We start from the raw sequence: 24025 nt of genomic DNA on the forward strand, positions 1-24025 counted from the left end.
CTAATTTCTCTTTTTTTTTTTTTTTTCCAATTGTGAAAATTTTCAATTTAGTGAAACGAGGATATCTTCCACATCGTTCAAAAGGGTACTGTTGTGAATCGGATATGGCCTTTTTTTAAAGCAGGGTCACTCTAAATTACAACGACAATCCCTTTACATTAAAATTAGGTTTCCATATGATAAATCCATAAACTGCGTAACAGTCAAATTTATAAGATTGTGCGTCATAACGCATTTGATGCGTAATTACTTTTGCATGATAATATCAGACACTATTACGCCATTTACTAACTAGATGATATTCTAAGAATGTGAAATTGAAGGAATAAGTGGAAAAAAAAAATTTGTTTATATCTCAATCCAAATAAAAAATAAGCTATTTTTAATTAAAAAAGCTAAATCAAAAAGTGCAAAATTGTATTTAAAAAACTTATCATAAAAAAATATTGCTTTGATATAAATATTGCTAGTATGAAGGATTTTTGCTCAAAATAAGAAAATATTAAAATTAGAAATGACATAATTTCATATAACTTATAGATAAAATGTTATAATATCATTATATTCGTTTAAAGTTCTTCTGCACTGCAGAATAAAGGAAATATGTCATGATTTTATAACATATAATTTTAAAGCAATTTTCTGTTTTATTTTGACCATCAGAAGTTTAAGCTATGTTTTTTATTTTAAAGTTTATAAATTTTATCAATCAGCAAGTTTTACAAAATAAACAATTTTAAAATTTTATAGGGAACGTTCACTGACGGGAATTCTGAACCAATTAATGTCTATTAAAAAGATTTTCTAAAGTTCTAAATAAAAGTTTGTGATAAAATTGAGATCTTTACAATATATCAAGAAACATTATGAAACAATAATTAAGCTTTGCTTCAAGTTTAACATGTTCTGAGTTCTAATAAATGATTAATAAATCTGCGCGTATTTTAATGTATCTTATGACGGTAATTTACAAAAAATCCCAGATCAGTAGATAGAAAAGTCTAAAAATATCTAATAAAAGGATTTCAAAAATGCATATGGTGCGACATGGAGAATAATTTGATTAACATGGTGAACAAGTTAAACATTTAATGCAGCTAATTCTAGAACTGGAAAACAACTGATTCTAGAAGTGGATAACAGCTGAATCTAAGACGGAATAATTTCTGATTCTAGAACTGGAAACAGAGGATAACAGCTGATTCTAAAACTAGATAACATCGTTTTCTAGAACTACATAGATACCAACTGGTTCTAAACTGGATAACAGCATGATTCTAGAATTATATAACAGCTGATTCTAAAACTATGTTACTGCTGATTCTTGATCTGGATTACAGCTGATTATTGAACTGAATAACAGCTTATTCTAGAATGATTAAAGTTGTGAACGATTTAAACAATTAATGCTGCTAATTCTAGAACTAAAATAGAGCTGACTCAATAACTATATATAAAAGCTGATTAGCTAGAACTAGATAACAGCTGATTCTACAACTATACAACAGCTGGCTCTAGAAAGGGATAACAGTTGACTTTTAAACCCATGCTGGTAAGATATATCAGCTGACTTCTGCTAATTATGTTTTGCGGAATTGTGAAGAATAAATCCTAAAATCCAACTATTTAGGTAGATTTTACAATACGCTTAACAATTGGTTCTGGTTTCAGCTGCAGCAAAGTTCCAGGAACAGTTCTCATCCCTCTCTCCCTAGAATACATTTTTCAAAATTAGCAACGAGACAACAGAGGTCAGAACTCAGAACTTTTGTGTAAAGTAACGTTAATCTTCACTTATACCTGAGCTTGATATTTAATGTGGGCACTTTTAAATTTGAGCATCTATGCTTTATCCCCAGTAAAATTGAGAGAACTCAATTAACCTTTTTTACATCATCTACCTAGTTTAATATTCCTTCCAGAACCGGAGCTGGGAACTCTTGTATTGTGGATATCAAGATTTTTGTTAATCTGCATATTAATCTAATCTTAATTCAATATTCCGCATGGCATGATCGTTCCTGGTCAGGGTTTGAAGGGAGCTTTGATTAATAAAAAATCCCACTGTGGATATCGAGATCAGGTGATCAATGTGATTCTTAGTAGATATATTATTTTCATAAATTATCCCGAAATGTTTAAAATACCTGAATATTTCCTTCCAAAGATTGCATTTCTTCAATTCATCTTGATCATATTCCTTCATAATCTCATCAATATCAATCTCAAGATAGTTAGACCCATCTACTTCCGTTCTCTCCCATCTAGAAATATATGATTAGACTATTTTACTTCCGTTCTCTCACATCTAGAAATATATAGTTATACCCTTCTACTTCCGTTCTCTCCCATCTAGAAATATAAAGTTAGACCCTTCTACTTCCGTTCTTTCCCATCTAGAAATATATAATTAGACCCTTCTACTTCCGTTCTCTCCCATCTAGAAATATAAAGTTAGACCCTTCTACTTCCGTTCTTTCCCATCTAGAAATATATAGTTAGAACCTTCTACTTCCTTTCTCTCCCATCTAGAAATATAAAGTTAGACCCTTCTACTTCCGGTCTCTGCCGTCTAGAACTATATAGTTGGACCCTTCTACTTCCGTTCTCTGCGGTCTAGAAATATATAGTTAGACCCTTCTACTTCTGTTCTTTCCCATCTAGAAATATTGAGTTAGACCCATCTACTTCCGTTCTTTCCCATCTAGAAATATATAGTTAGAAACTTCTACTTCCGTTCTCACCCATCTAGAAATATAAAGTTAGACCCTTCTACTTCCGTTCTCTCCCGTCTAGAAATATATAGTTAGAAACTTCTACTTCCGTTCTCACCCATCTAGAAATATAAAGTTAGACCCTTCTACTTCCGTTCTCTCCCGTCTAGAAATATTTAGTTATACCCTTCTACTTCCGTTCTTTCACACTTAGAAATATATGATTTAACCCTTCTCTTCTTCTCCTAGCTCTCTTCCATCTAGAAATATATAGTTAGACCCTTTCACTTCCGCTCTCTCCCATCTAGAAATACATCTTGTATAATTCACTAATGTAAAAACGCATCTAGAATTATAAAGATACAGGAATTTTTTCAAGCCGAGAATAGCGCATTTACAAAAAATGTTTTAAAAACAAAATAAATCTAACTAGTTTTATACAGAGTAATTGATTAACATCCGAATCAGGCTTTTTTGTTTAAAGGAATTATGTATCTTCTTAATACAATGATTATATTTCCAAAATTAAATAATGATTTATTTTGTTTATCATGAATTGATAATGAAATCTTCAGAAGTTAACAAATCTAATTCTTAGAAATTACAAACCATTATCATTACTGCGCATAAACCATATTGTATCAAGATATATACACATGACCATTTTCCTTTCTAACTCTCTCAATTCTCCCCTACACACCCACTGAACCTCCACCCCCACCTCCCCCCCCCATTCCCTGCAGTTGCATTTTCTAGTATTCCCTATGAAGCATACAGCCTCTACGTGATATTATAAACCCACCCTCTCTCAAGAAAATAAAAAGTAAGGAAATATCACTTCATGCACCCTTAGTCATTTTATGCTAAATTTTAACTTTATTTATATATTTTTCTTGCTACCATATTTTTCAAGAAATTTGTAGGTTTTCTTTTTGATGTTTTTGTTTTACTTTAGTTTCATTGGCAAATCCTAATCCAGATCCTTCCGGCTGCAGTGTACTGCACTTGGGGTGGGGAGTGGGGGGAGGGGGGGTCATGGCATTATATAAACACCAACCCGTGACTATTAAAGATCAGTAAATCAATATATTTCCTACAAGTCAGATAGCTAGTCCTGAATATAAAATGGCGACTACAACTGCTCTGAAGAATGATGCTAAGAGTACAGGTCAATCTGTTCATGATTCTTCATCATTTGTTGCTGATGGCACAAACGAATCACTGTCAACTGCCAAAGAGAATACTAAAAGTGTGCTAGATGATGCCAAAGAGTCTGCGACAGATATCAGCAAAATTCCAAGGAGTACTATTGAATCTGCTAAGGATCTCACGCACAATGCGGTAACAGAGCTCACCAAAATCCCGACAAATCTCCGAGATTATTTTTTCAGCGATCCGCACTTTGAACTGAGCTGGGAGCACTATGATAAAATAAAGGAGCATATTCTAGGAGTGTCTGCTGATCTATGGCATAAATTTGATCATCAATTGAGAAGTTTATCCTATACTCCTCCTGCTGAACAGGGAGAAGTGGAGATAAAAGAATATGATCAAAAGACGAATACACCATTTCCTAGGTAATTTTTTACTTTTAACTTGAATGTATATTGTATAAGGAACCACAATTGAAAATTATTAATTTTTAGACGGCAGACATGAAAGATTGGTTTTTAGTTGCGCAAACTTGGCATATTTGATTTTTAAACTTTAATATTTCTTCAGATATTGGATGCTGCCCTCTTTCCCTGAGTTGAAGACGAAGGTGATGAACCTCAACCTGTTCCAGGAGGTCGACAACGAGCTCATCAGGTTCAAGGAAGACGATACAAGTCTCGAGGTCAGTCTCGACACTCACAACTTCAAACCTGACGAGATCAACGTGACCGTGGACAAGGGAATCCTCTACATACTCGGGAAACACGAGGATATCTCTGAGAATAAGAAGCACATCACTGTACGGGAATTCCGACGAATGTACACTCTCCCGGAGGGAATGGGTAAAGACGACGTTGTATCCAATCTTTCCACTGACGGAATCCTAGTAGTTACTGCCAAGTCTCAAAAGGCTTTGTAAATAATTATCAAATCAAGAGTTTTATCATATTTTAATAAATTGTTTTGACCATCTAGTTTCTTTGTTTCCATAATTAACATCTAAAAAATAGAATGGGTTTCGTAGAGTTAATCTTTTTTACTAATTTCGTCAACACTGTTTATGATTTAGACTGCTTTGAGTTTAACATGTACGAAAGTAATATTTTAAGTATAAAAAAGGCTGGCTACATTTTTAAGGCATAAAAAAGACTGGCTAAATTTTGGTTTATCTTTAGATTGTCTTTCATCTATCATATTTTCGTGGGACACGATCTATACCTGACTTGTGTACTGGGGTCTCCAGTTGAAGCAAAGTTTACCCAATGGGTGGACAGCTGGCGACTCATTTCTTTATCCCTAAATGATAAATTAAAATGGAAGAATTTTTGGAACTGTTTTTAGAATTTAGAAATTGCGAACATTTTATTCTAAATTCGACACTTTGTTAGGGATAAAAACAATTGTAAAATATTTTTAACGTTGAAACAAATTTTAAGTGTTTTCGTAATGATATCGATTTTGTTCTTTATTACGACATACGTAAATATTAGTGATGTGTATCTTCTATATGTATAAAGTTGTAATCTCTGTTGTTTGTTTGTCCGATCTCAACTCAGGAACCTCTGGACCGATTTTGCCTCAAATTTTGAATGGGGAACTCGCGATTGTTTTAGCTAGGTTTTAAAACTTTAATAGCGAACATTTAGTTTCCTAGTAAAATTATTTAAGTGCGGGTAAACGGCTGGAGTAATTTTTAGCAACCTGGGCAGCGCTGGGTTCCCAAGCTAGTATCTGTATATATAAAGTTTGTCCGATTTAAAAGTTGGAATAAGAAGCACGAGAAGCGAGTAATGAGTTCCTTTCTGAACGTTTTCTCTACCTTTAAAACTCTGGTAAAAATGGTGGATTAATTCGCGGTTTTGCTGTTTTCCTTTTTAAAAGTTTCCGTCTCTCTAGTCTAAACCTACCTATGATCTGCTAATGTATTCTTCATCCCCCAGAGTTTAGGACTAAACAGGTAATGAAGTTCGTCTGCGTGACACACCCCCTCCCAGAGTGGTCCATGCAGGGTTACTTTTCCTAAAAATTGCTCTCTTTAGAATCTCTCAGCATGATTTTAAACGAGTTTTTACAGCAAATCATAGAATTGAAAAATTAAAATTTTAAATTTTACATTAAATTTGTATTAATTCTTAAAGCATAAAGGCTGCATTCCATGAATTAAAGATTGTTTCCTACATTGTTTTCAGAATAAATATTGATAGCTTTAGTTGTCTTAGTACATTTAATAACTTTTTTATTAATTTTAGCCTCAAGTCTTTTCTCTAAATCATTGTCATTACTCTTATTTGGCATATTATTTTGACTAAACAGGTGTTTTTAACCAATGTAATCACCTAAATCTCAATGTCAGTATAAAATAAATTATCTTATATTGGCCTGAAATATTTACCAACACTGCCAAATAGAACGCACTTATGCACTTATTATAACAAAAAGGACACACAATGAGAACGCCCAGAAGGGACGAAAATTGTAAACTCATATTAAGGAAGCACTCTACATACATCGCAGTTTTATATTCATAATACAGTAGTCAGCGTCTATATAACTATAATAAAGACGACTTTTCTATTTCACTTTTAATTTCTAACAAGCTTTTTTTCAAATTACAAGTGTACAAGTAAACACAGAGAAGCTGTTAATTTCTATCTTTTTCCATTTTATATATGTATTCTTGCTGTTTGAACACTTGGTAGAAATAACAAATTTAAGTCGTCTTCATTGTAGTGATATAAACGACGACCACTCTAGTACAAAAGTCTTGCCAAAGGAAATGATTAATTTAGTATGCTGCCACGCGTTGTTGTCTGTACATGTATACACTACAGTGTACAATACTTGCTCCAGCTACCCGAAAGTCGGTACGGTGCTTTAAGTAAAGCAAAGTAATGTAAAGTAACCTTTCGAGACTGTATCCAGTATAAACTTGAAAGCTAGACCTCCAGCTGATAGAGTCAGCAGATCACCGAACTTCCATTTTCCTTTGTACACAAACCTAAACAATGTCGCAAGTTTAACTTTCTATTTCCGTCACACAAACTTAAAGAAAGGCCCCATTTTAACTTTCTACTTCCGGTACACGAGCCTAAACAACATAGACGCCATTTAAACTTTCTTTTTCCGGTGCACAATCCTAAACAAAATTCGCGTCAGTTTATCTTTCTTTTTCCGGTACACCAACGTAAACAAAATAGAGGACATTTAAATTTCTTTTACCGGTCCACAAACCTAAACAAAATAGACGTCATTTAAATTTTATTTTCCGGCAAACAAACCTAAACCAAATTGGCGCCATTTTAACTTTCTTTTTCCGGCACAAAAACCTAAACCAAAATATGCAATTTAAACTTTCTTTTTTTCCGATACAAAGCTTTTATATATTTCTAAATTGAATCTATCATGATATTCTTAACTATTTACACCTTCTTTACATGAAAAGTAAATTAAAGGTGTGGGACATTTCATTAAAAGAGATTTCATAGATTTGACATTACAGGAATAAGACATTTCATAGACAAAATTAAGATAATAGGACATTTTAGACTGGACATTCATAGAAAAAGAAGATTTTTTTTACAGACAGAAAAAGTTCTAGATGCGTGAAAATCCAAAATTTATGGTCAATAAAAATGTGTCACCGTTAACTTAAAACTTGATTAGTGTAAATTAATTAACCAAATTTTATATTTTCGTAGAAACAATAGTGTATGATTTATTAAATAAGATGCCTTTGAAAAATAATTTGCCTAATCTATAAAATATTTCCCTGTCCATGAAATGTCCTGTCTATGAAATGTCCTGTCTTTGAAATGTCTTTTTAAGAGGTGCAAAGAACACATAACGTACTATATGAACATAAACGTTAAGACTGCAATTTAAGTTATTTGTAAAAAGATATAGAAAAATTTAAATTTCCATTTATTTTAATTTGAATATATATATATTTACCTATACTGATAAACGGGAACATTTTGTTGCGCAATTATCTGACAGAGATCTAAATACAAAAAATCAGTCAATCACAGAAAAATAAGTAAAAATAAGAAAAAATACGACGACATTTCAACAGAGCCGTTTGTGCTCATGTGACTTTTTTTAAAGAAAACCCTAAAGTAAAATAGAGTAGATAATTCATGGTTGTCAAGAAATAAAATGATAATTATGACAATGATTTTACAAATTCTAATGAAATTAGTTGTCGTCTTTCTTGTTTACCTAGTGTTCCTGCCTTGAAGTAAGAATCCGTGAAAAGTTGGATTAATTTCTCAGATCTATCAATCTTCTCATCCTACCATCCAAACCAAATCATATAATTAATATTCACAAACTTAGATGAGGAAACAAGCTAAAGCTACAGTGCAGTGAAATTAGAAACTACTGAAAAGATTATATTAAGCAAGCATATGGGTTCCGTAGAGCAATTTTAAATAAAATAACATCCCGCTCTGCAGTGTAAAGAGTCAAAAGACGAAAAAATTGTATACAACTCATACTGCAGAAGAAATTAGCTTCCGGTAATTTCGAAGTTTAAAAACTTGAAATTGATTTTACAAAACCGAATTAAACCATTAGATCGTTGGAATTTATTTCATAATTTTTTTTACTTTCCAAGTAGATAAAGTTGACTAAATCACAATTAATTTAAAAGCTATTTTTTAGCCTAATCTAAACAAAGGTAATTTATGATTATGAAATTTGGTTTTCCTTGGAGTGTTTTGAATTCCGAGATGTAGTTGGAGTTAAAATTGTAGATTCTCCAGGAACCAGTAAATCATACTCCTAGATTCATGTTTAAACTCATTCAGAGATAGTAAAATCATTCAGAGATAGTTAAACGCATTCAGAGATAGTTAAACTTATTTTTATAGTTAAATTTATTCAGAGATAGTGAAACTTATAAAGAAATAGTAAAACTTATTAAGAGATAGTTAAACTCATTCAGAGATAGTTAAACTCATTCATAGATAAACAAACTCATTTATAGATAGTTTAACTCATTCAGAGATATTTTAACTCATTCAGAGATAGTTTAACTCATTCAGAGATAGTTTAACTCATTCAGAGATAGCTAAGCTAGTAACCATAAATAACATGGATTTTGACCAAAACAAGCCAGAAAATTATTTCGACAAAATAACCTCAAGTTTGGGAAATAACGTAACGAAGAAAAAAAGCATAAAAACGTAAAAAAATACATACACATAATTGGGGATTTGAACAAAAATCTGAAAAAGGCGAAAACAAGAGTTTTATTGAAAACATGGAAATTTGAAAATAAAGATAAATTTCTTTGTACCTTCGCAATCTTAAGCATGATATCTCTGTCCTGGGTATCCAGGTCCTCTGTGTGGGAGTGAAACAGCACCATGGATAAATATTTCCACCAGGAGGGATCAGAAAATAAATTCCACCTAAATTAGAAGAAAACAAATTTTAAAAACCATTTTTCCCCAGTAATTAATAAAATTTTAAACCAACAAAGAAAGCATTTTAGAGAAAGCATCACAAGAAAGGTAAATTTTTTAAAAGAAAGCCCTCTGGAAATTGTCGGTCAGAGTTAATCAATAGTGAAAAGTAACAGTTCTAATCTAAATAACCCGGAATAATATTAATCGATTGAAGACTTGAAGACCGCGGCATTCATTTTGCATTACAGTTGCCAACCGCCCTCTGAAGAGAAAGACCTTCTCTTTTAGCAGTCCCGGCTTTACAGTTTGGTGGAATGCTGCGTTTAGTTACACATCTTGTATCCTACAGGGGAAGTGGACTGCTGCGGAAGATTCCTCTCAATGGGGCTTTAGGGCTTACACCCAACTCCCCATTTTGCATGGGGTGCAGTTATGGGTTTCCTTAATGCCTTTAACTCAGGAAAAAGTATAACAGAAGGAACACAGGGAGCAATCCCCTATACCCTTCCTCCTACAAACCTCTTTATCTCTCTTCTACCTGCTCCACAACAAGATAACAAAAGAACTATTTTGAGAGGCCTCAAAGTGTAGAAACAAGAAAAATAAGAAGAAAGAAGATAGTATTGAACAGGAAAGTTAGATGGGATGTTAAGCTTTACACTTTTTTGCCGATACCTGAATATTATAAAGTCTAATGTTCTAAAGTCTACCAGAATGTTGTAAAGTCTACCTGAATGTTCTAAAGTCTACCGGAATGTTGTAAAGTCTACCTGACGGGTTCTTTAAGAATATGAGACATGTTGAGAAGACCTTCATCTCTACATGTTCCAGTGATTAAAGGAACACATTGTACATCTCCATCCAGTAGGGCTTGCCTAGACAGTGAGAACCATAAAACAGTGGACTAGAGAGCCGACATTTTAGCAATTTTATGTGCAACATATCATTTATTTAGTAAAGTAGTTTTACCCAAATAGAGTCTAGTACAATAGATGGCAGCCTAGAATTTGTACACTCTCAGTATAGCTGTACAAGTGTCAATTCAGTTTTTGTGTCCGACAAAATTATTAATAATTGTGATAATTTTAGAATAAAGTTCTTATCTTACAGTGAAACAAGTCCCATTTTATGAGTTCTTTATTTTTTGTCTGTACACTTTTTTATTTAATCTTGGAAAACCTGTCAATAAATATGAGAAAATTTCGTTTTCCTTGTTATATTTGACACTTGTGACGTCGTGTATAATTGGTAAATTTCTCTGTTGCCACCTATTGTACTTGATAATCTGTTTGGTTTTACCAATAATTAAAATTAATTAATTGACCCATATTGGTGTGTGTACAGTGTACACCGTACACCGTATGTGTTTCATGTTCATGCATATTTAAAATACTAATTTGAGTAAGAAAGTTGGCTTTCTCTTCCATAGTTTTATGGGCTTCATCGTTGTAAAATGAAGAAATATATTAATCAAACTTTTGTGCTTTAACCTCTGTTTTTTTAAATTTATGACTTGGAGTTTTTGTATTTTCATTCAATTTTATAGTATGTCTTGTCAAAGTCTTAAACTCTGATTTAAATCATGTGTATTGAATTGCATATATTCTGTTTCATCAGCATGATATTGGAATATTAGCGAATCTTCAAATATTTCAGCAGATATCAGATTGTGAAATAGAGAAATCAATAGAATCGAGATACATAAGTTCATGGGATGGAGACAACACAATTATCGGTTAAAAATAGCTTTCTGAGTTTAATTGTCAATCTGTAATAAATGCTACAACTTAATAAACAACAACAATATCATCATCAGGACTATCCTTTAAAACAATATCGTCATCATCATCAACAACATTAAAGATGCATAGTTGTGTAACACCAACAACAACTTCAACAACATCATTAACTGCAATGAGTAGTTATGCAAACGTACTAACAAGTACAACAGCAAAAATTTAATAACAGTAAAAAAGCAGATCAAAAATAACAATAACAGCAACAGCAACGAAAACAACATCGTTAATAAAACTTTCAATAATAAAAATAAGATTGTTATCAACATAAACAATGTCATCAACAACGCGAACCTGGGATCTTTGGGTAGTATAGGAGTATCTGCCCAGACATCAACTACTGGCTTCCAAGGAGATGGACACATTGGGGCCCAGTCACCAGCAAAATTAAAGATTGCCTGGACAACAAATATTTTGTAAAATTTTGCCGACATTAAAAAAAAAATTTCAGCAAATATTTTGAAGCAAATTTTCCAAAAATTATTTTTTTGTTTCAAACTAAAGTTTTTGTTAAACAAATATTTAAAAAAAAACAAAAGTATATTAAAAACAAGAATCAATTAGATTGCCTATACCATCAAAGAATATTTTTGACCAAAAATGTATATAAATTTACGTCTAAAGAAAGATAGCTAGTCTAATCAAAAGGATTTGCAAGACAAAATTAATGATTGCCTTTAGCAAGCTTGAATTCTAAGCAAAATGAAAGATTACCTAAAAACACATAAAAAACATTTTAAAAGTTAAAATTGCCTAAAAAGAAAGAAAATAATTTTAAAGTAAAATTAGAGATTGCCGACAGATAAAAAAAATAATTTTAAAATTTACATTAAATACAACCTAATAAATAAATATTTATTTTCTATTTTTTGTTCTATTTTTATCTAACCTGTAAACGGACGGCTGAAACTGATTTAAGATATTCTAGTATTTTCTCGGATGAATCTGATCGGGCACATCCCAACCTTTCAGCATAGCTCCTGAACAATCTTATTAAACTACAGGGTTACCCACAAAAGAGGCGACTATAGAGACGACGAGACGACTATAGAGACGATTTAATTGGTCTACTTTACTACCATATTGGTCCACTAGCAATGGAAACTTGTTTCTTTTGTGCTTTTTTTAGTGCTTTGCTTGGTTCTTTCTTTCGATATTCAAGACAAAAATCTAAATTCAACCTTCAGATCGCTATATTAATTAATTCTCATCCTTTTTGACCCCTCTAGAACTCTTAAAACTGTTGAAAAAGAAGGCGACATGTTTTTGAGGACTCCTAGGTGTATTTGATGATGTTATTTATTTTATTTTGCTTTAGCAAATAGTTTTACCGTAGCTTGAAAATAAACTTATTAAGTACAATGTTTAATTCGGTCTTCTATTCAACAATTTTATTGGTTCCTCTGTTTATAATTCTATTGGTTCCTCTGTTTATAATTCTATTGGTTCCTCTGTTTATAATTCTATTGGTTCCTCTGTTTATAATTCTATTGGTTCCTCTGTTTATAATTGTATTGGCTCCTCTGTTTATAATTCTAAACAGAAGTTGAATATTAAACTTTGTCCATCTTTATTCGAAACCTCTATATTTTACTTGAAGATTTAAAGAGTCAAATTTAGTACGTTACCCCTTGAACCTTTATATTAGTAGCAATGAGGTTAGTTTTGTATTTTTTTTAGTTTTAAAATTAAAAATGTTCACAATTTTCGTCATTGTCTCTGAAGCACATATCCGGAAGTCCCTTTTACAGAGAAACCAAAAATAAAAGTAATCAATTTTTAGCATAGAAACATATCTTAATCCTTGACCACCCAACGGTTTAATGCCACTTTATAAATGTCGGATTCCTTGAAGATACGTCTACAGTCCCTTTAAAATGAACGAAGACGACTTTAGGAAGATTCTGACCTGGCATAAAGTTGGGGAGTCTTCCCAAGGACTTGTAGAGCCGAGCAGTTTGATATGAGAGGACCTGACTGAGCTATGGCTCTGTGGAATAAACCCCTGATAATATAGTTTTATCGAAACTTATTAAATCATAAAGTTTTTTTTTATGGCAAATTGCGAACATTTTCTAAATTTAATTTCAATTATGTAAACGGATGTTCACAATTTCTCGAGAAATCCAAATCTGGAAAACAGAAAAAAAATATGTTAAGCATTAACAGTAAGCAAAAATAATTTCAATATTATTATGGAATAAACCGTATGTTCATAACATTTTTTTATTTATAAGTTTTTAGCAAAGAAAAATTGAGCTACAGGGTTGCCCACAAAGGATGAGACTTCGGAGACAAATGCCTGGAATTTTTACGGTGTTTTATATTAATGATTCTCTGCAACAGCAAACTTGTTTCTTTCTTTTCTAATCATTCAATAAGCCATTAAAAGACTATATTCAATGCAGAAAACTTAATTGAACCTTAGGACCGTCATATTTTATGACTTTTATGTCGTCTTTCCAGTATCATTCTTTGTGGGTAACCCTGTATATATTAGTTTTATTCTCATATAACGATATGAATAATCAAATTTTAACAATGTTGAATTTTTCAATTTTTTCCCCTTTGAAGTTTTAAAATGAATTTATAAAATGAGTTTTAGTTAAACTATTTTCCTGCAGAGAGGAGAGGTATAGAGGCACATCAAACAAAAACTTCCTAAATATAAATATATTATAAATATATATAGTTTATTAAAAGATAAATATATGTAGTTCAAAATAGTCCAATATGAATATACAGGAGGTCCGAAAAAAACTTTGCCGAAGGGGTAGAGGTATAATACAGAGGAAAATTTTTTTATTCAAATTTTATAATGAGTGGAAAGATCCATATTACAGCTAGATTTTTTTAAACTACAACTTTTTTGCTGCAACCCAGATGTTTCTCTTTTTTTCATTTAATCATAAATACTAAATTCATATCTTAGACCTGCACTTTCCCCAAAAATAGTCACATTTCCAGGATCTCCTCCAAACTTATGAATGTTTTGTTTAACCCAGAGCAATCCTGCTCTCTGATCCCAAAGAGCTAGGTTACCTAAACATACAGAGTAAAAAGGTTTATATCTTTACAATTTTTAGATTACTAGGACTTACGAGGTTAATAAGGCCCTTCGCACCCCTCTTTCTTGTAATTTTAGCCTTAAAATTTAGTACAGTGAGACCCTTAATAACGAATACATCGGAAGAATTTATCAAATGTAGTCTTGACAATTTTTCAATGAGTTTTATACTATATTACGTAAATTTCAGTATTTGCGAAAATAAATAAATAGCCATGAATATGCGCGAATAGTTTTAAAGAGTTCCATGTAATCATTTGATCAAAAAACTAAATATCTGCAACATTCCATTATCAGAAAGTGAAGAATACGACATTTGATGAATTCTTTAGATGTATTCGTTATTAAGGGTTTCACTGTAAAAAACTAAAACTAAAGATTTAGCAGAATTTTGTTTTATGGTGGATTTCAATTTAATTAAAAATCGAAGTTTTTTAAGACAATGCTTTTTAATGACCAGTTAAAAAAAAGGTACTGCCACAAAAAACTGGGCCTGATCGGTTCAGACGTTTAGCAGTTATTTGATATAAACAGACACACCAACAGACAGACAAATATGTAGAATGTAGAAAATTTGTTGAAGAGACGAACATTTTCTTGAATTGGTTTTTTATCTGTTTTCCCCCATATTGCCAGATCATAAATTAATAAGTTGAAAAGTCTCAAGGCGTCATAATTCTAATATGATGAATCTGGAGTTTGAAATCGTTCTAAACTAAAATCAATGAGTCGACAAAATAATAAAAAACTCGAATTGCGTCAAAGTAAAATATATTGCACTTAAGATTGAAATCTTAAATGTATTATTCAATTGTTTGCTTTCCCTCCCATACTTATGTGCACAATCAAAACTTGAAGAGCTACGAGGTCACACAGTTATACCAGCAATGTCGCATAATTTTGACCTTCTCGTTCTGTCTTCACAATTTCTTTTTAATTACACTCTGTATGTACAAAATGTAGACAAAATCATGCATAACCATTTATATTTATAAAACTAAATAAATTACTGCCATACTATAAAAAGATATAAAACGAAAGGAATCTAAATGTCTGAATATAAATTATTATTTTCAGTGGGAGCATATGCACAGATCATTAAGTTTAAATTTAAAAGAAAAGAAATAATGTAAACCAAGCATTGTTAACATCAATGTTTTTAACTTTAATAATTTATTTTGGTTAAGGGGTGCAGTGGGCACAAGCTCACGCATAATCAAATGTAGTCTTGACAATTTTTCAATGAGTTTTATACTATATTACGTAAATTTCAGTATTTGCGAAAATAAATAAATAGCCATGAATATGCGCGAATAGTTTTAAAGAGTTCCATGTAATCATTTGATCAAAAAACTAAATATCTGCAACATTCCATTATCAGAAAGTGAAGAATACGACATTTGATGAATTCTTTAGATGTATTCGTTATTAAGGGTTTCACTGTAAAAAACTAAAACTAAAGATTTAGCAGAATTTTGTTTTATGGTGGATTTCAATTTAATTAAAAATCGAAGTTTTTTAAGACAATGCTTTTTAATGACCAGTTAAAAAAAAGGTACTGCCACAAAAAACTGGGCCTGATCGGTTCAGACGTTTAGCAGTTATTTGATATAAACAGACACACCAACAGACAGACAAATATGTAGAATGTAGAAAATTTGTTGAAGAGACGAACATTTTCTTGAATTGGTTTTTTATCTGTTTTCCCCCATATTGCCAGATCATAAATTAATAAGTTGAAAAGTCTCAAGGCGTCATAATTCTAATATGATGAATCTGGAGTTTGAAATCGTTCTAAACTAAAATCAATGAGTCGACAAAATAATAAAAAACTCGAATTGCGTCAAAGTAAAATATATTGCACTTAAGATTGAAATCTTAAATGTATTATTCAATTGTTTGCTTTCCCTCCCATACTTATGTGCACAATCAAAACTTGAAGAGCTACGAGGTCACACAGTTATACCAGCAATGTCGCATAATTTTGACCTTCTCGTTCTGTCTTCACAATTTCTTTTTAATTACACTCTGTATGTACAAAATGTAGACAAAATCATGCATAACCATTTATATTTATAAAACTAAATAAATTACTGCCATACTATAAAAAGATATAAAACGAAAGGAATCTAAATGTCTGAATATAAATTATTATTTTCAGTGGGAGCATATGCACAGATCATTAAGTTTAAATTTAAAAGAAAAGAAATAATGTGAACCAAGCATTGTTAACATCAATGTTTTTAACTTTAATAATTTATTTTGGTTAAGGGGTGCAGTGGGCACAAGCTCACGCATACAAATAAAACAATATATCAATAAATCTATTTCCACTTATTTTACGTGGACTGATCTTGGTTCCTGTTTTCCTTAGGCTTAACTATTAGGTTGGTTAAATGATAATGATTTTTGTTAATCGAATGTAGCGTTGATTTGCTAATACTTGTAAAAAGCTGGATTTTCAAACATAATTGAGTTATGCTCTTTTGTAATTTTCTTAGTCAGTCACAAAAAGTAAAAAGAAAGAAAATAAGGAATTTTTCCTTTTAAGAATTGATTTTGTTTTCCTCTGTCTATTCTCTTCCGTCTATCCTTTCCTTTCTTGTTTTGTGTTCTCTGGGTTCACTGGCTCAGTAAAAAATTCTCTCTCATATTCTCCCACTTAACTTTTCTTTACTTACATAGTGCTATCCTTTCTGCACTTTAATTGGATCAGCCTGTGCAAATGGCATGTTCATCAGTGCCCATCATTGGTCTATTGCTTGACAAAATCGCAACAAAGGTTGAACAAGTACAAAGGTTGAAAAATATATACCTGGCAGAAGATTGTCTTCCATGCATAGAAATCCCAGGGGTCCAACTCTGTAGTTAGCTGTAACTATCACCACCTTCACATATAGTTTAGAATAAGCATCACAACCCTATCATATAGTTTAGTATAAGTATCACAACCTTATCATATAGTTTAGTATAATTATCGCCACATTAACATATAGGTTAGTATAATTATCGCCACATTAACATATAGTTTAGTATAATTATCGCCACATTAACATATAGGTTAGTATAACTATCTCTATCTTATCATAAAGTATAGTACATCTAAGTAATCACAACCTTATCATAAAATCAAATATAGCTATGATCATCTCAACACATAGTTAAGTATAATTATAACCCCCTTAACATATAGTTTAGTTTAACTATCACCACTTTAACAAAAAGTTTAGTATAACTATCACCACTTTAACATATAGATTATTAACTCTAATCTTAACATTTTGTTTAGTATGTAACAAGCTTAAACAAATAGCTTTACATTTATAACTATCAACATCCTAACACTTAGTTTATTACAACTATCACTACCGTAAAACAAAGTTACCTAGATTACCAGTTTAGTATCTAAAAGGGGCCCTGGATTAGCTGTTTAGAATGTAGAAGGGGCCCTGGATTACCTGTTTAGTATCTAGAAGGGGCCCTGGAAGATAATTTTCTTCTGTAGCATCTCCCATGATAAACCCTCCTCCATACAACCAGTACATAACAGGCAGTACACCCGGTCTATCTCCAGTATCTAAACAATATTAGAACTTCAATGAGAAAAATAATACAGTTGGACCCATGAAGCTGTTAAATGGAGGGAATAGTGTTTGACACCAAAAGTTCAATGAACATGAAATAGAAATTATACAGATGTACATTGTTTTTTACACAGACCATTTCACTTAATAAGTTGATTATAAAGCTACTGGTCAAGCTACTTGCTATATAACAATATCAACCACACAAAAGATTGCTTAAATGTCGTCTTCCTAGTTCAAATTTTAATGGGTCCCTCTGTAGATGAGGAGTATCGCGAATAAAGCATGGAGATTGAAAATAACGGTGATTTTGATGTAAATGGTCCTAAATTAAAAAAGAATTGTGATGAAGATAATTCTGTTGATAATGATGATGATATTCCTGACTTTATTAGGATGATGTGGCGGAAGACGATCTGAGGAGTTTGAGGCCGGATTGAGACGCGGCAAGATGAACCAGAATCTGCCACGTCACCTTGATATTCGATTTCTTAAATTTAAAGTTTTTAAAATTTAGTCAATAAAGTATTTATTTAAACCTTCGAATTTATTATGATAATGATGACGATGATTATAAAGTTGACGGTACAAATGACGATCCTGAGGATAATTATGATGTCTATGATTACAAAAATGACAGTGAAAATGATGATGATGATGTTTACAGAAATAATAATGATAATGATGATGACGATGTTTACAAAAATGTCAATGATGCTGATAATGATGATGATGCCAATGATTACAATAAGATAATTATGATTATGATGCCTATGATTATTAATATGGTTATTATATTGATGATGATGATGATGATGATGATTATGATAATAAATACATAAATGACAATGATGATGATGATGATAATCATGATGATGAAAATGATGATGATGATGATGATGATGATGATGATGATGATGATGTGATGATAATCATGATGATGAAAATGATGATGATGATGATGATGATGATGATGATGATGATGATGATGATGATGATGATGATGATGATGATGTTTACCTGGGACATACACATTAAGATAAAGACAATCTTCCTGCCCCTCTAGTAGACCTTATAAAATACAGATTGGAACAGATGACAAAAAAATCCGGACACTAACAAAAATCCATTTTTCAACGAATTTCTGTAGAAAGTGATACTATTGCCGGGTAACCAAATATTCAGTTCATTAATCGTATTATTCTTTTATCACATAATTTCTTGAATACTATTTTTTGACTTAAGTCTATTTATTGCTATTCAAGAAAGCGAAAGAGAGATGCAATTAGTTATCGTGACGAGAATTCTTTCTTATACACACAGCTCTATCACTACGTGATGATATTGCAAATGCAACAGATCGCATCAGACTGTCATTACGATGCGTTGGAAAATTACATACTTGAAATACATTATTGAATCAAAATCTGACATAAACAAGATTAAAAAGTTATACATGTTTGTTTTGCTTCAGATTTCTTACAATACACTAGTAGAAGAAAATTAGATTTTCTCACAATACATTATTAATTAAGAAACAGATAAAATTTTGTTCGTACTATCGAACTGACTGAAAGAATTTGCTCGAAAACAAATTTAATATTTGTGAGTTATCCAGAAAAAATTGCTCATAGTTTAGGACAAATGTTAGTCATTACGAAATATTTCAAACAAAATTGTCGTTTTTCCTTTATTTTTGAAATAACCTGTAAGTGCAACAAAAAAAATTGCGCAAAGCTTATTGTATGTACCGTGAGTAAAATTTACAGAGTACATCCTATTACATAGTATTCAAAGGCTGGAAGCTCGAACGCAAAAATCAATAAGATGTTTATCAACAAATTCTTAAAATCTAAATCTGTAAAAAAAAGTTAAAGGTAAAGGTAAAATTAAAGGTAAAAGCATTGCTAGTGAGTGTACAGTCGATTTAGTCTTGAAAACTGATGCAACCGGATCTATGTAATTATTTTTTTCTTTTGCAACGAACTGTGAGATTTTTTAAAGATTTAAAGATGTAACAAATACAAATAATTTAAATCGCTTCTGCTTTTAAAGAAAGGATCTAAATATTTGTTAAAACATATTTTTGATACCTGTTACATAGTTCGACTGTAGGGGTTTAGGACACGGTCTTCCACCATCTAAAGAAAAATCATATTTCTAGAAATTCTAATTTGATATTTTTTCATTTTTATTTTAAATCTTTTTCTCTACAATCCACATATTGAACCATGATAAATTAATTCAGCCGTTGCCACACACTCACATTTTGTCATACCTTTATCCTTGCAACCTGATGGTGCAACCTTTGATAATTCAAGCTTATTATTATTATTATTATAATTATTAGTCGCAAAGATAAAGGGATTTGAAAAACAGAGTTTGTTGCCATTATTGATAAAAATTAAACTAAATAACATTATCTGATGATGTGACCCTTTGGTATTTCAAACTTTCAATTCTGCTAAAGAAACTAATGTGAAATATCAAAGGTTTACACTATCATGTTGTAAAGATCTATTTTAGTTGCATCATTTTAAAAAAAACCACAAACCTAGAACTCCCTCCCAAGGAGGTGGATCTGAAGGATGCATGAACCTCCTTCCTCCCGTAGGAGGGGCGGCAAAGGGGATCCTTGTGTAGGAAGCATACCCAGTTCCTAGGAGTAGGAGATTATAGCGGTTCGAAAAAAGGAGCCTCCCCTCCCTACCCCCACCCCCCAGTTTAATTGAAGCAGTCCAACATAGCCATAAAAATAATAATAAAATAATAATAATAATAATAATAATAATAATAATAATAATAATAATAACAATAATAATAACCTGATTTAGTTTTACGTCGTCTTCCAAGAAGTTTACCCTGTTCCACAGATACCATTGGCCGACCAGCTGAAAATAAAAAAATCTTAAATAATCATATGAAACAAAAATATTGTGATATTGCTCAAAGGTGTGAATTTGTAAAACGGCTGTTTCTCCTAAATTATGAATTTAAATAGTTCAATGAACTGGAACACAGCAAATTGTAAAGTGTTCATGCACTTACACAACCCATTAATTACCACTTTATAATTGTGGTAAAAACATGTGCTGTAAAACAACATAATTCTCTTTTGTTTTCTGTAAGAATTATGCAGTTTTAAATAGAAAATTAACAAATATTTAATGAAATAAAGCAAGAAAGCAAGACATCAATTAATTGGGAATTTCAAAGCATGTCCCTTGTAATGTCCAGTATATAGACCAACTTGATTTTTTTTATAAAACTTAAATATAATGAAAACATAAAAAATAATAAAAAATAATATAAGTCTTAGGATTCATGTTTCTTGAATTTACGAGAGAAGGAAATTTATCGATCCGGTTACATAATAGAAATTTATCTGGTTACATAATAGAAATTTATCCGGTTACATAATAGAAGTTTATCCGGTTACATAATAAAAATTTATCCAGTTACATAATAGAAATTTATCCGGTTACATAATAGAAATTTATCCGGTTACATAATAGAAATTTATCCGGTTACATAATAGAAATTTATCCGGTTACATAACAGAAATTTATCCAGTTACATAATAGAAATTTATCCAGTTACATAATAGAAATTTATCCGGTTACATAATAGAAATTTATCTGGTTACATAATAGAAATTTATCCGGTTACATAATAGAAGTTTATCCAGTTACATAATAAAAATTTATCCCGTTACATAATAGAATAGAAATTTATCCAGTTACATAATAGAAATTTATCCGGTTACATAATAGAAATTTATCCGGTTACATAATAGAAATTTATCTGGTTACATAATAGAAATTTATCCAGTTACATAATAGAAATTTATCCGGTTACATAATAGAAATTTATTCGGTTAAATAATTGAAATTTATCTGGTTACATAATAGAAATTTATCCGGTTACATAATAGAAATTTATTCGGTTAAATAATAGAAATTTATCCGGTTACATAATAGAAATTTATTCGGTTAAATAATAGAAATTTATCCGGTTACATAATAGAAATTTAAAAATATTTGTTCTTCTCAGTTAGTCTTAAATAAGAGGAGTTATGATTGTAACATGTACGATTTTAATCTTAGCTTTTTAATCTTAAGCTTGACGTGGATGCAGTCCGTTCCTAATCAGTTTGGCGTGAAGCATTATTGCATGTATGTTGGTTCAAACACCTGGCTTGTAAAGCCACTGCAGTCTTTTTTGTCATATTGCAGTCAATAAGTTAATAAATAAGTAATATTTTTATTGATAGTTTTTTTGCTTGAAAACATTTTGTTTTTTTTATATTTGAAAATGATCAATTCTAATTTTCAAATATGTAAAAGCTTTTTATTTAAAGTACATATGGAAATATCATTTTTTTAAATAAAATGCCCGTTTTTGTATTTCTAATATCAACGTCAATTTTCTTGATAAACAGAAAGTTGGACCATATTAACATAATCTTTTCTCATTACTCCTTTAGTTATTCAAAATTTAAAAATAATAGCCGCTCCGGCTAGACAATTGGTTTAAAAACATTCATTTTTATCTATCGATTTTACCTTGTTTTTTGGAGCACTGCATATTCAAACCCCATACGTATCAGATATCAACACCTAAACATTTACAACCTATTTAATAGAAATAGTTTTGTTCACTTTAGTTTTTGTTTACTTGTCTGTTTACATTTTACAGTACAATTTGTAATCGTGTTATCTTGTTTAATTGTTGAATGATTATGATGTCCAGATTTCTTGTTGAGCAGTACAAAGTTATGAAATCTAGTAGCAGGCAATATTTCTTCCTAAAAAGGTATTGTAGACATGATTTCCTGAGACTCTCTATTGAAAGCTTGGCAATGGCATGTCCGATTCAAAATGCTACCCGTTAAAAAAAGATGAATGATATTTTTGTATTCTAAATTAAAATTTAGTATTTATTAGTATGGGTTTTCTATGAAACATTTTAAACTAAAGGTAATTTCTTTTTTTGTTGTGTAATGTATGCAAACATACGTCATACGGTGAACTTCATTTAAAAAGAAATTAATTATCCCACAAGGAAATAAATCTGCCTTTCAAAATCAGAACTCTTTTGAGGAAGTTCAGATTTGGTCAGTGGATATAATTCAGTGTAAATTTGTAATGGGTACCGTTGTAAATATAACATGCAACACTTTAAACAAGGGTTGGGGCCACTTGAAATTTGGTTGACAGTCCCATTAAACAAGCAGTTTTCTTTTCTACTGTAAAATGCATATTGCAAATTATTATGATTAAGTGGCTTACCTGTCTAAAACTTTGTTCCGTAGTTCTTTAAGTTTAGCGACATTTTCCCTAAAATGAACATTTTAAATAAACAAAACAAAATAATATTTAAAAAACTTCTAAAATTATAAATGTAGGCTCACAAGGTCCTGTCCAGTAAAAAGGAATTGTTGCCCCACAATCAGATTTTCTGATCACTATATCTTTGCAAACTATTGATCTGATAAGGCCTAAGACATTGAGTTGCAAATATATAGGGATTAAAAAATATCAGTTTTTGGCAAAAGCTCTATTCCTTTGTGCTGTGTACACTGTACATTATAATACAATTATTCTGAAAATTCTCGCAGTTTTTTCGGCCGATTTTTTAAAAATTTTGGTTAGCAAAAATCTAAAATAGGTTAAGATTTTCCAAGATTGACTGTTTCTAAAAATACTGATTAAATTTTATACAGTTTTAAACTTTTCTGTTTATATAGAGGTATTTTTAAATCTTGGGGCCGTAAGGCCTACCGAAAATTTGGCGCGATCGGTTAAGTCGTTTTCATATTCAGTACGTTGTAACAGATAATTTTTCAGACAAAGATAATTTTTTTATGGATGATAATTGTTTTACTTCTAGGTTTATGTAAAAAAAATTATTATTAGAGTTTATAAAAGTAAAATACAATTGCAGGAAAAAGAGAGAAAAAATTATAATTAAATTAAACTTTTTACTAAAATAAACAATTAATATTTGAGGTAAAGGAATTCTCTAGACTCATTTTAATCCCTAAAGATCGACAATTTTGCTAATTTAATTATAATTCACAATTATTCTTATCTAAATTGCAATGTTTGTGCAGGATCATTTTCCAGGAAAATGATTTTAAATGATTTTTATTTATTTTACGAAGATAGCCATCATAGGAAAAAACACACTTTTTTATTAAAGATATTTATATGTATGCATAAAAATCTATTTATTATTTGATCTGTTACTTAATTCACCTGTAACTTTCCTTTTTAAGGTCATTGTCATTTGAGGT

At 30.9% G+C, this 24025-nt stretch overlaps 2 protein-coding genes across 7 annotated transcripts; one reads left to right on the plus strand and one right to left on the minus strand.

Moving 5' to 3' along the window:
• Window positions 1-10: 10 nt before the first annotated feature.
• LOC111718481 (bile salt-activated lipase) lies at window positions 11-24025 on the minus strand. Of its 6 annotated transcripts, none has more exons than XM_023494092.1 (24): window positions 23988-24020; window positions 23019-23066; window positions 22293-22346; window positions 20553-20618; window positions 20282-20386; window positions 19821-19868; window positions 18748-18798; window positions 17602-17720; window positions 16959-17031; window positions 14011-14118; window positions 13695-13737; window positions 12986-13081; window positions 11966-12056; window positions 11371-11474; window positions 10051-10155; window positions 9169-9283; window positions 8577-8651; window positions 8088-8160; window positions 7821-7869; window positions 6773-6867; window positions 5777-5888; window positions 5088-5165; window positions 2148-2264; window positions 11-1711 (listed from the first exon to the last, which is right to left on the minus strand). In XM_023494092.1, the coding sequence occupies exons 3-24, from the start codon at window positions 22312-22314 to the stop codon at window positions 1627-1629; spliced, it is 1830 nt and encodes a 609-aa protein (XP_023349860.1). In that variant the 5' UTR covers window positions 22315-22346; window positions 23019-23066; window positions 23988-24020; the 3' UTR covers window positions 11-1626. The 6 variants fall into 6 exon arrangements, with proteins under 6 accessions (XP_023349860.1, XP_023349861.1, XP_023349862.1 ...); XM_023494093.1 differs by lacking the exon at window positions 23988-24020 and adding an exon at window positions 22417-22534; XM_023494094.1 differs by lacking the exon at window positions 23988-24020 and adding an exon at window positions 22417-22534 and having other exon boundaries at window positions 22293-22361.
• Window positions 3780-4843, plus strand: LOC111718482 (uncharacterized). Its single transcript, XM_023494099.1, has 2 exons — window positions 3780-4291; window positions 4437-4843. The coding sequence occupies exons 1-2, from the start codon at window positions 3840-3842 to the stop codon at window positions 4786-4788; spliced, it is 804 nt and encodes a 267-aa protein (XP_023349867.1). The 5' UTR covers window positions 3780-3839; the 3' UTR covers window positions 4789-4843.

This window comes from Eurytemora carolleeae, unplaced genomic scaffold, assembly GCF_000591075.1.
Source record: "Eurytemora carolleeae unplaced genomic scaffold, Eaff_2.0 scaffold68, whole genome shotgun sequence".
Lineage (NCBI taxonomy): Eukaryota > Metazoa > Arthropoda > Copepoda > Calanoida > Temoridae > Eurytemora > Eurytemora carolleeae.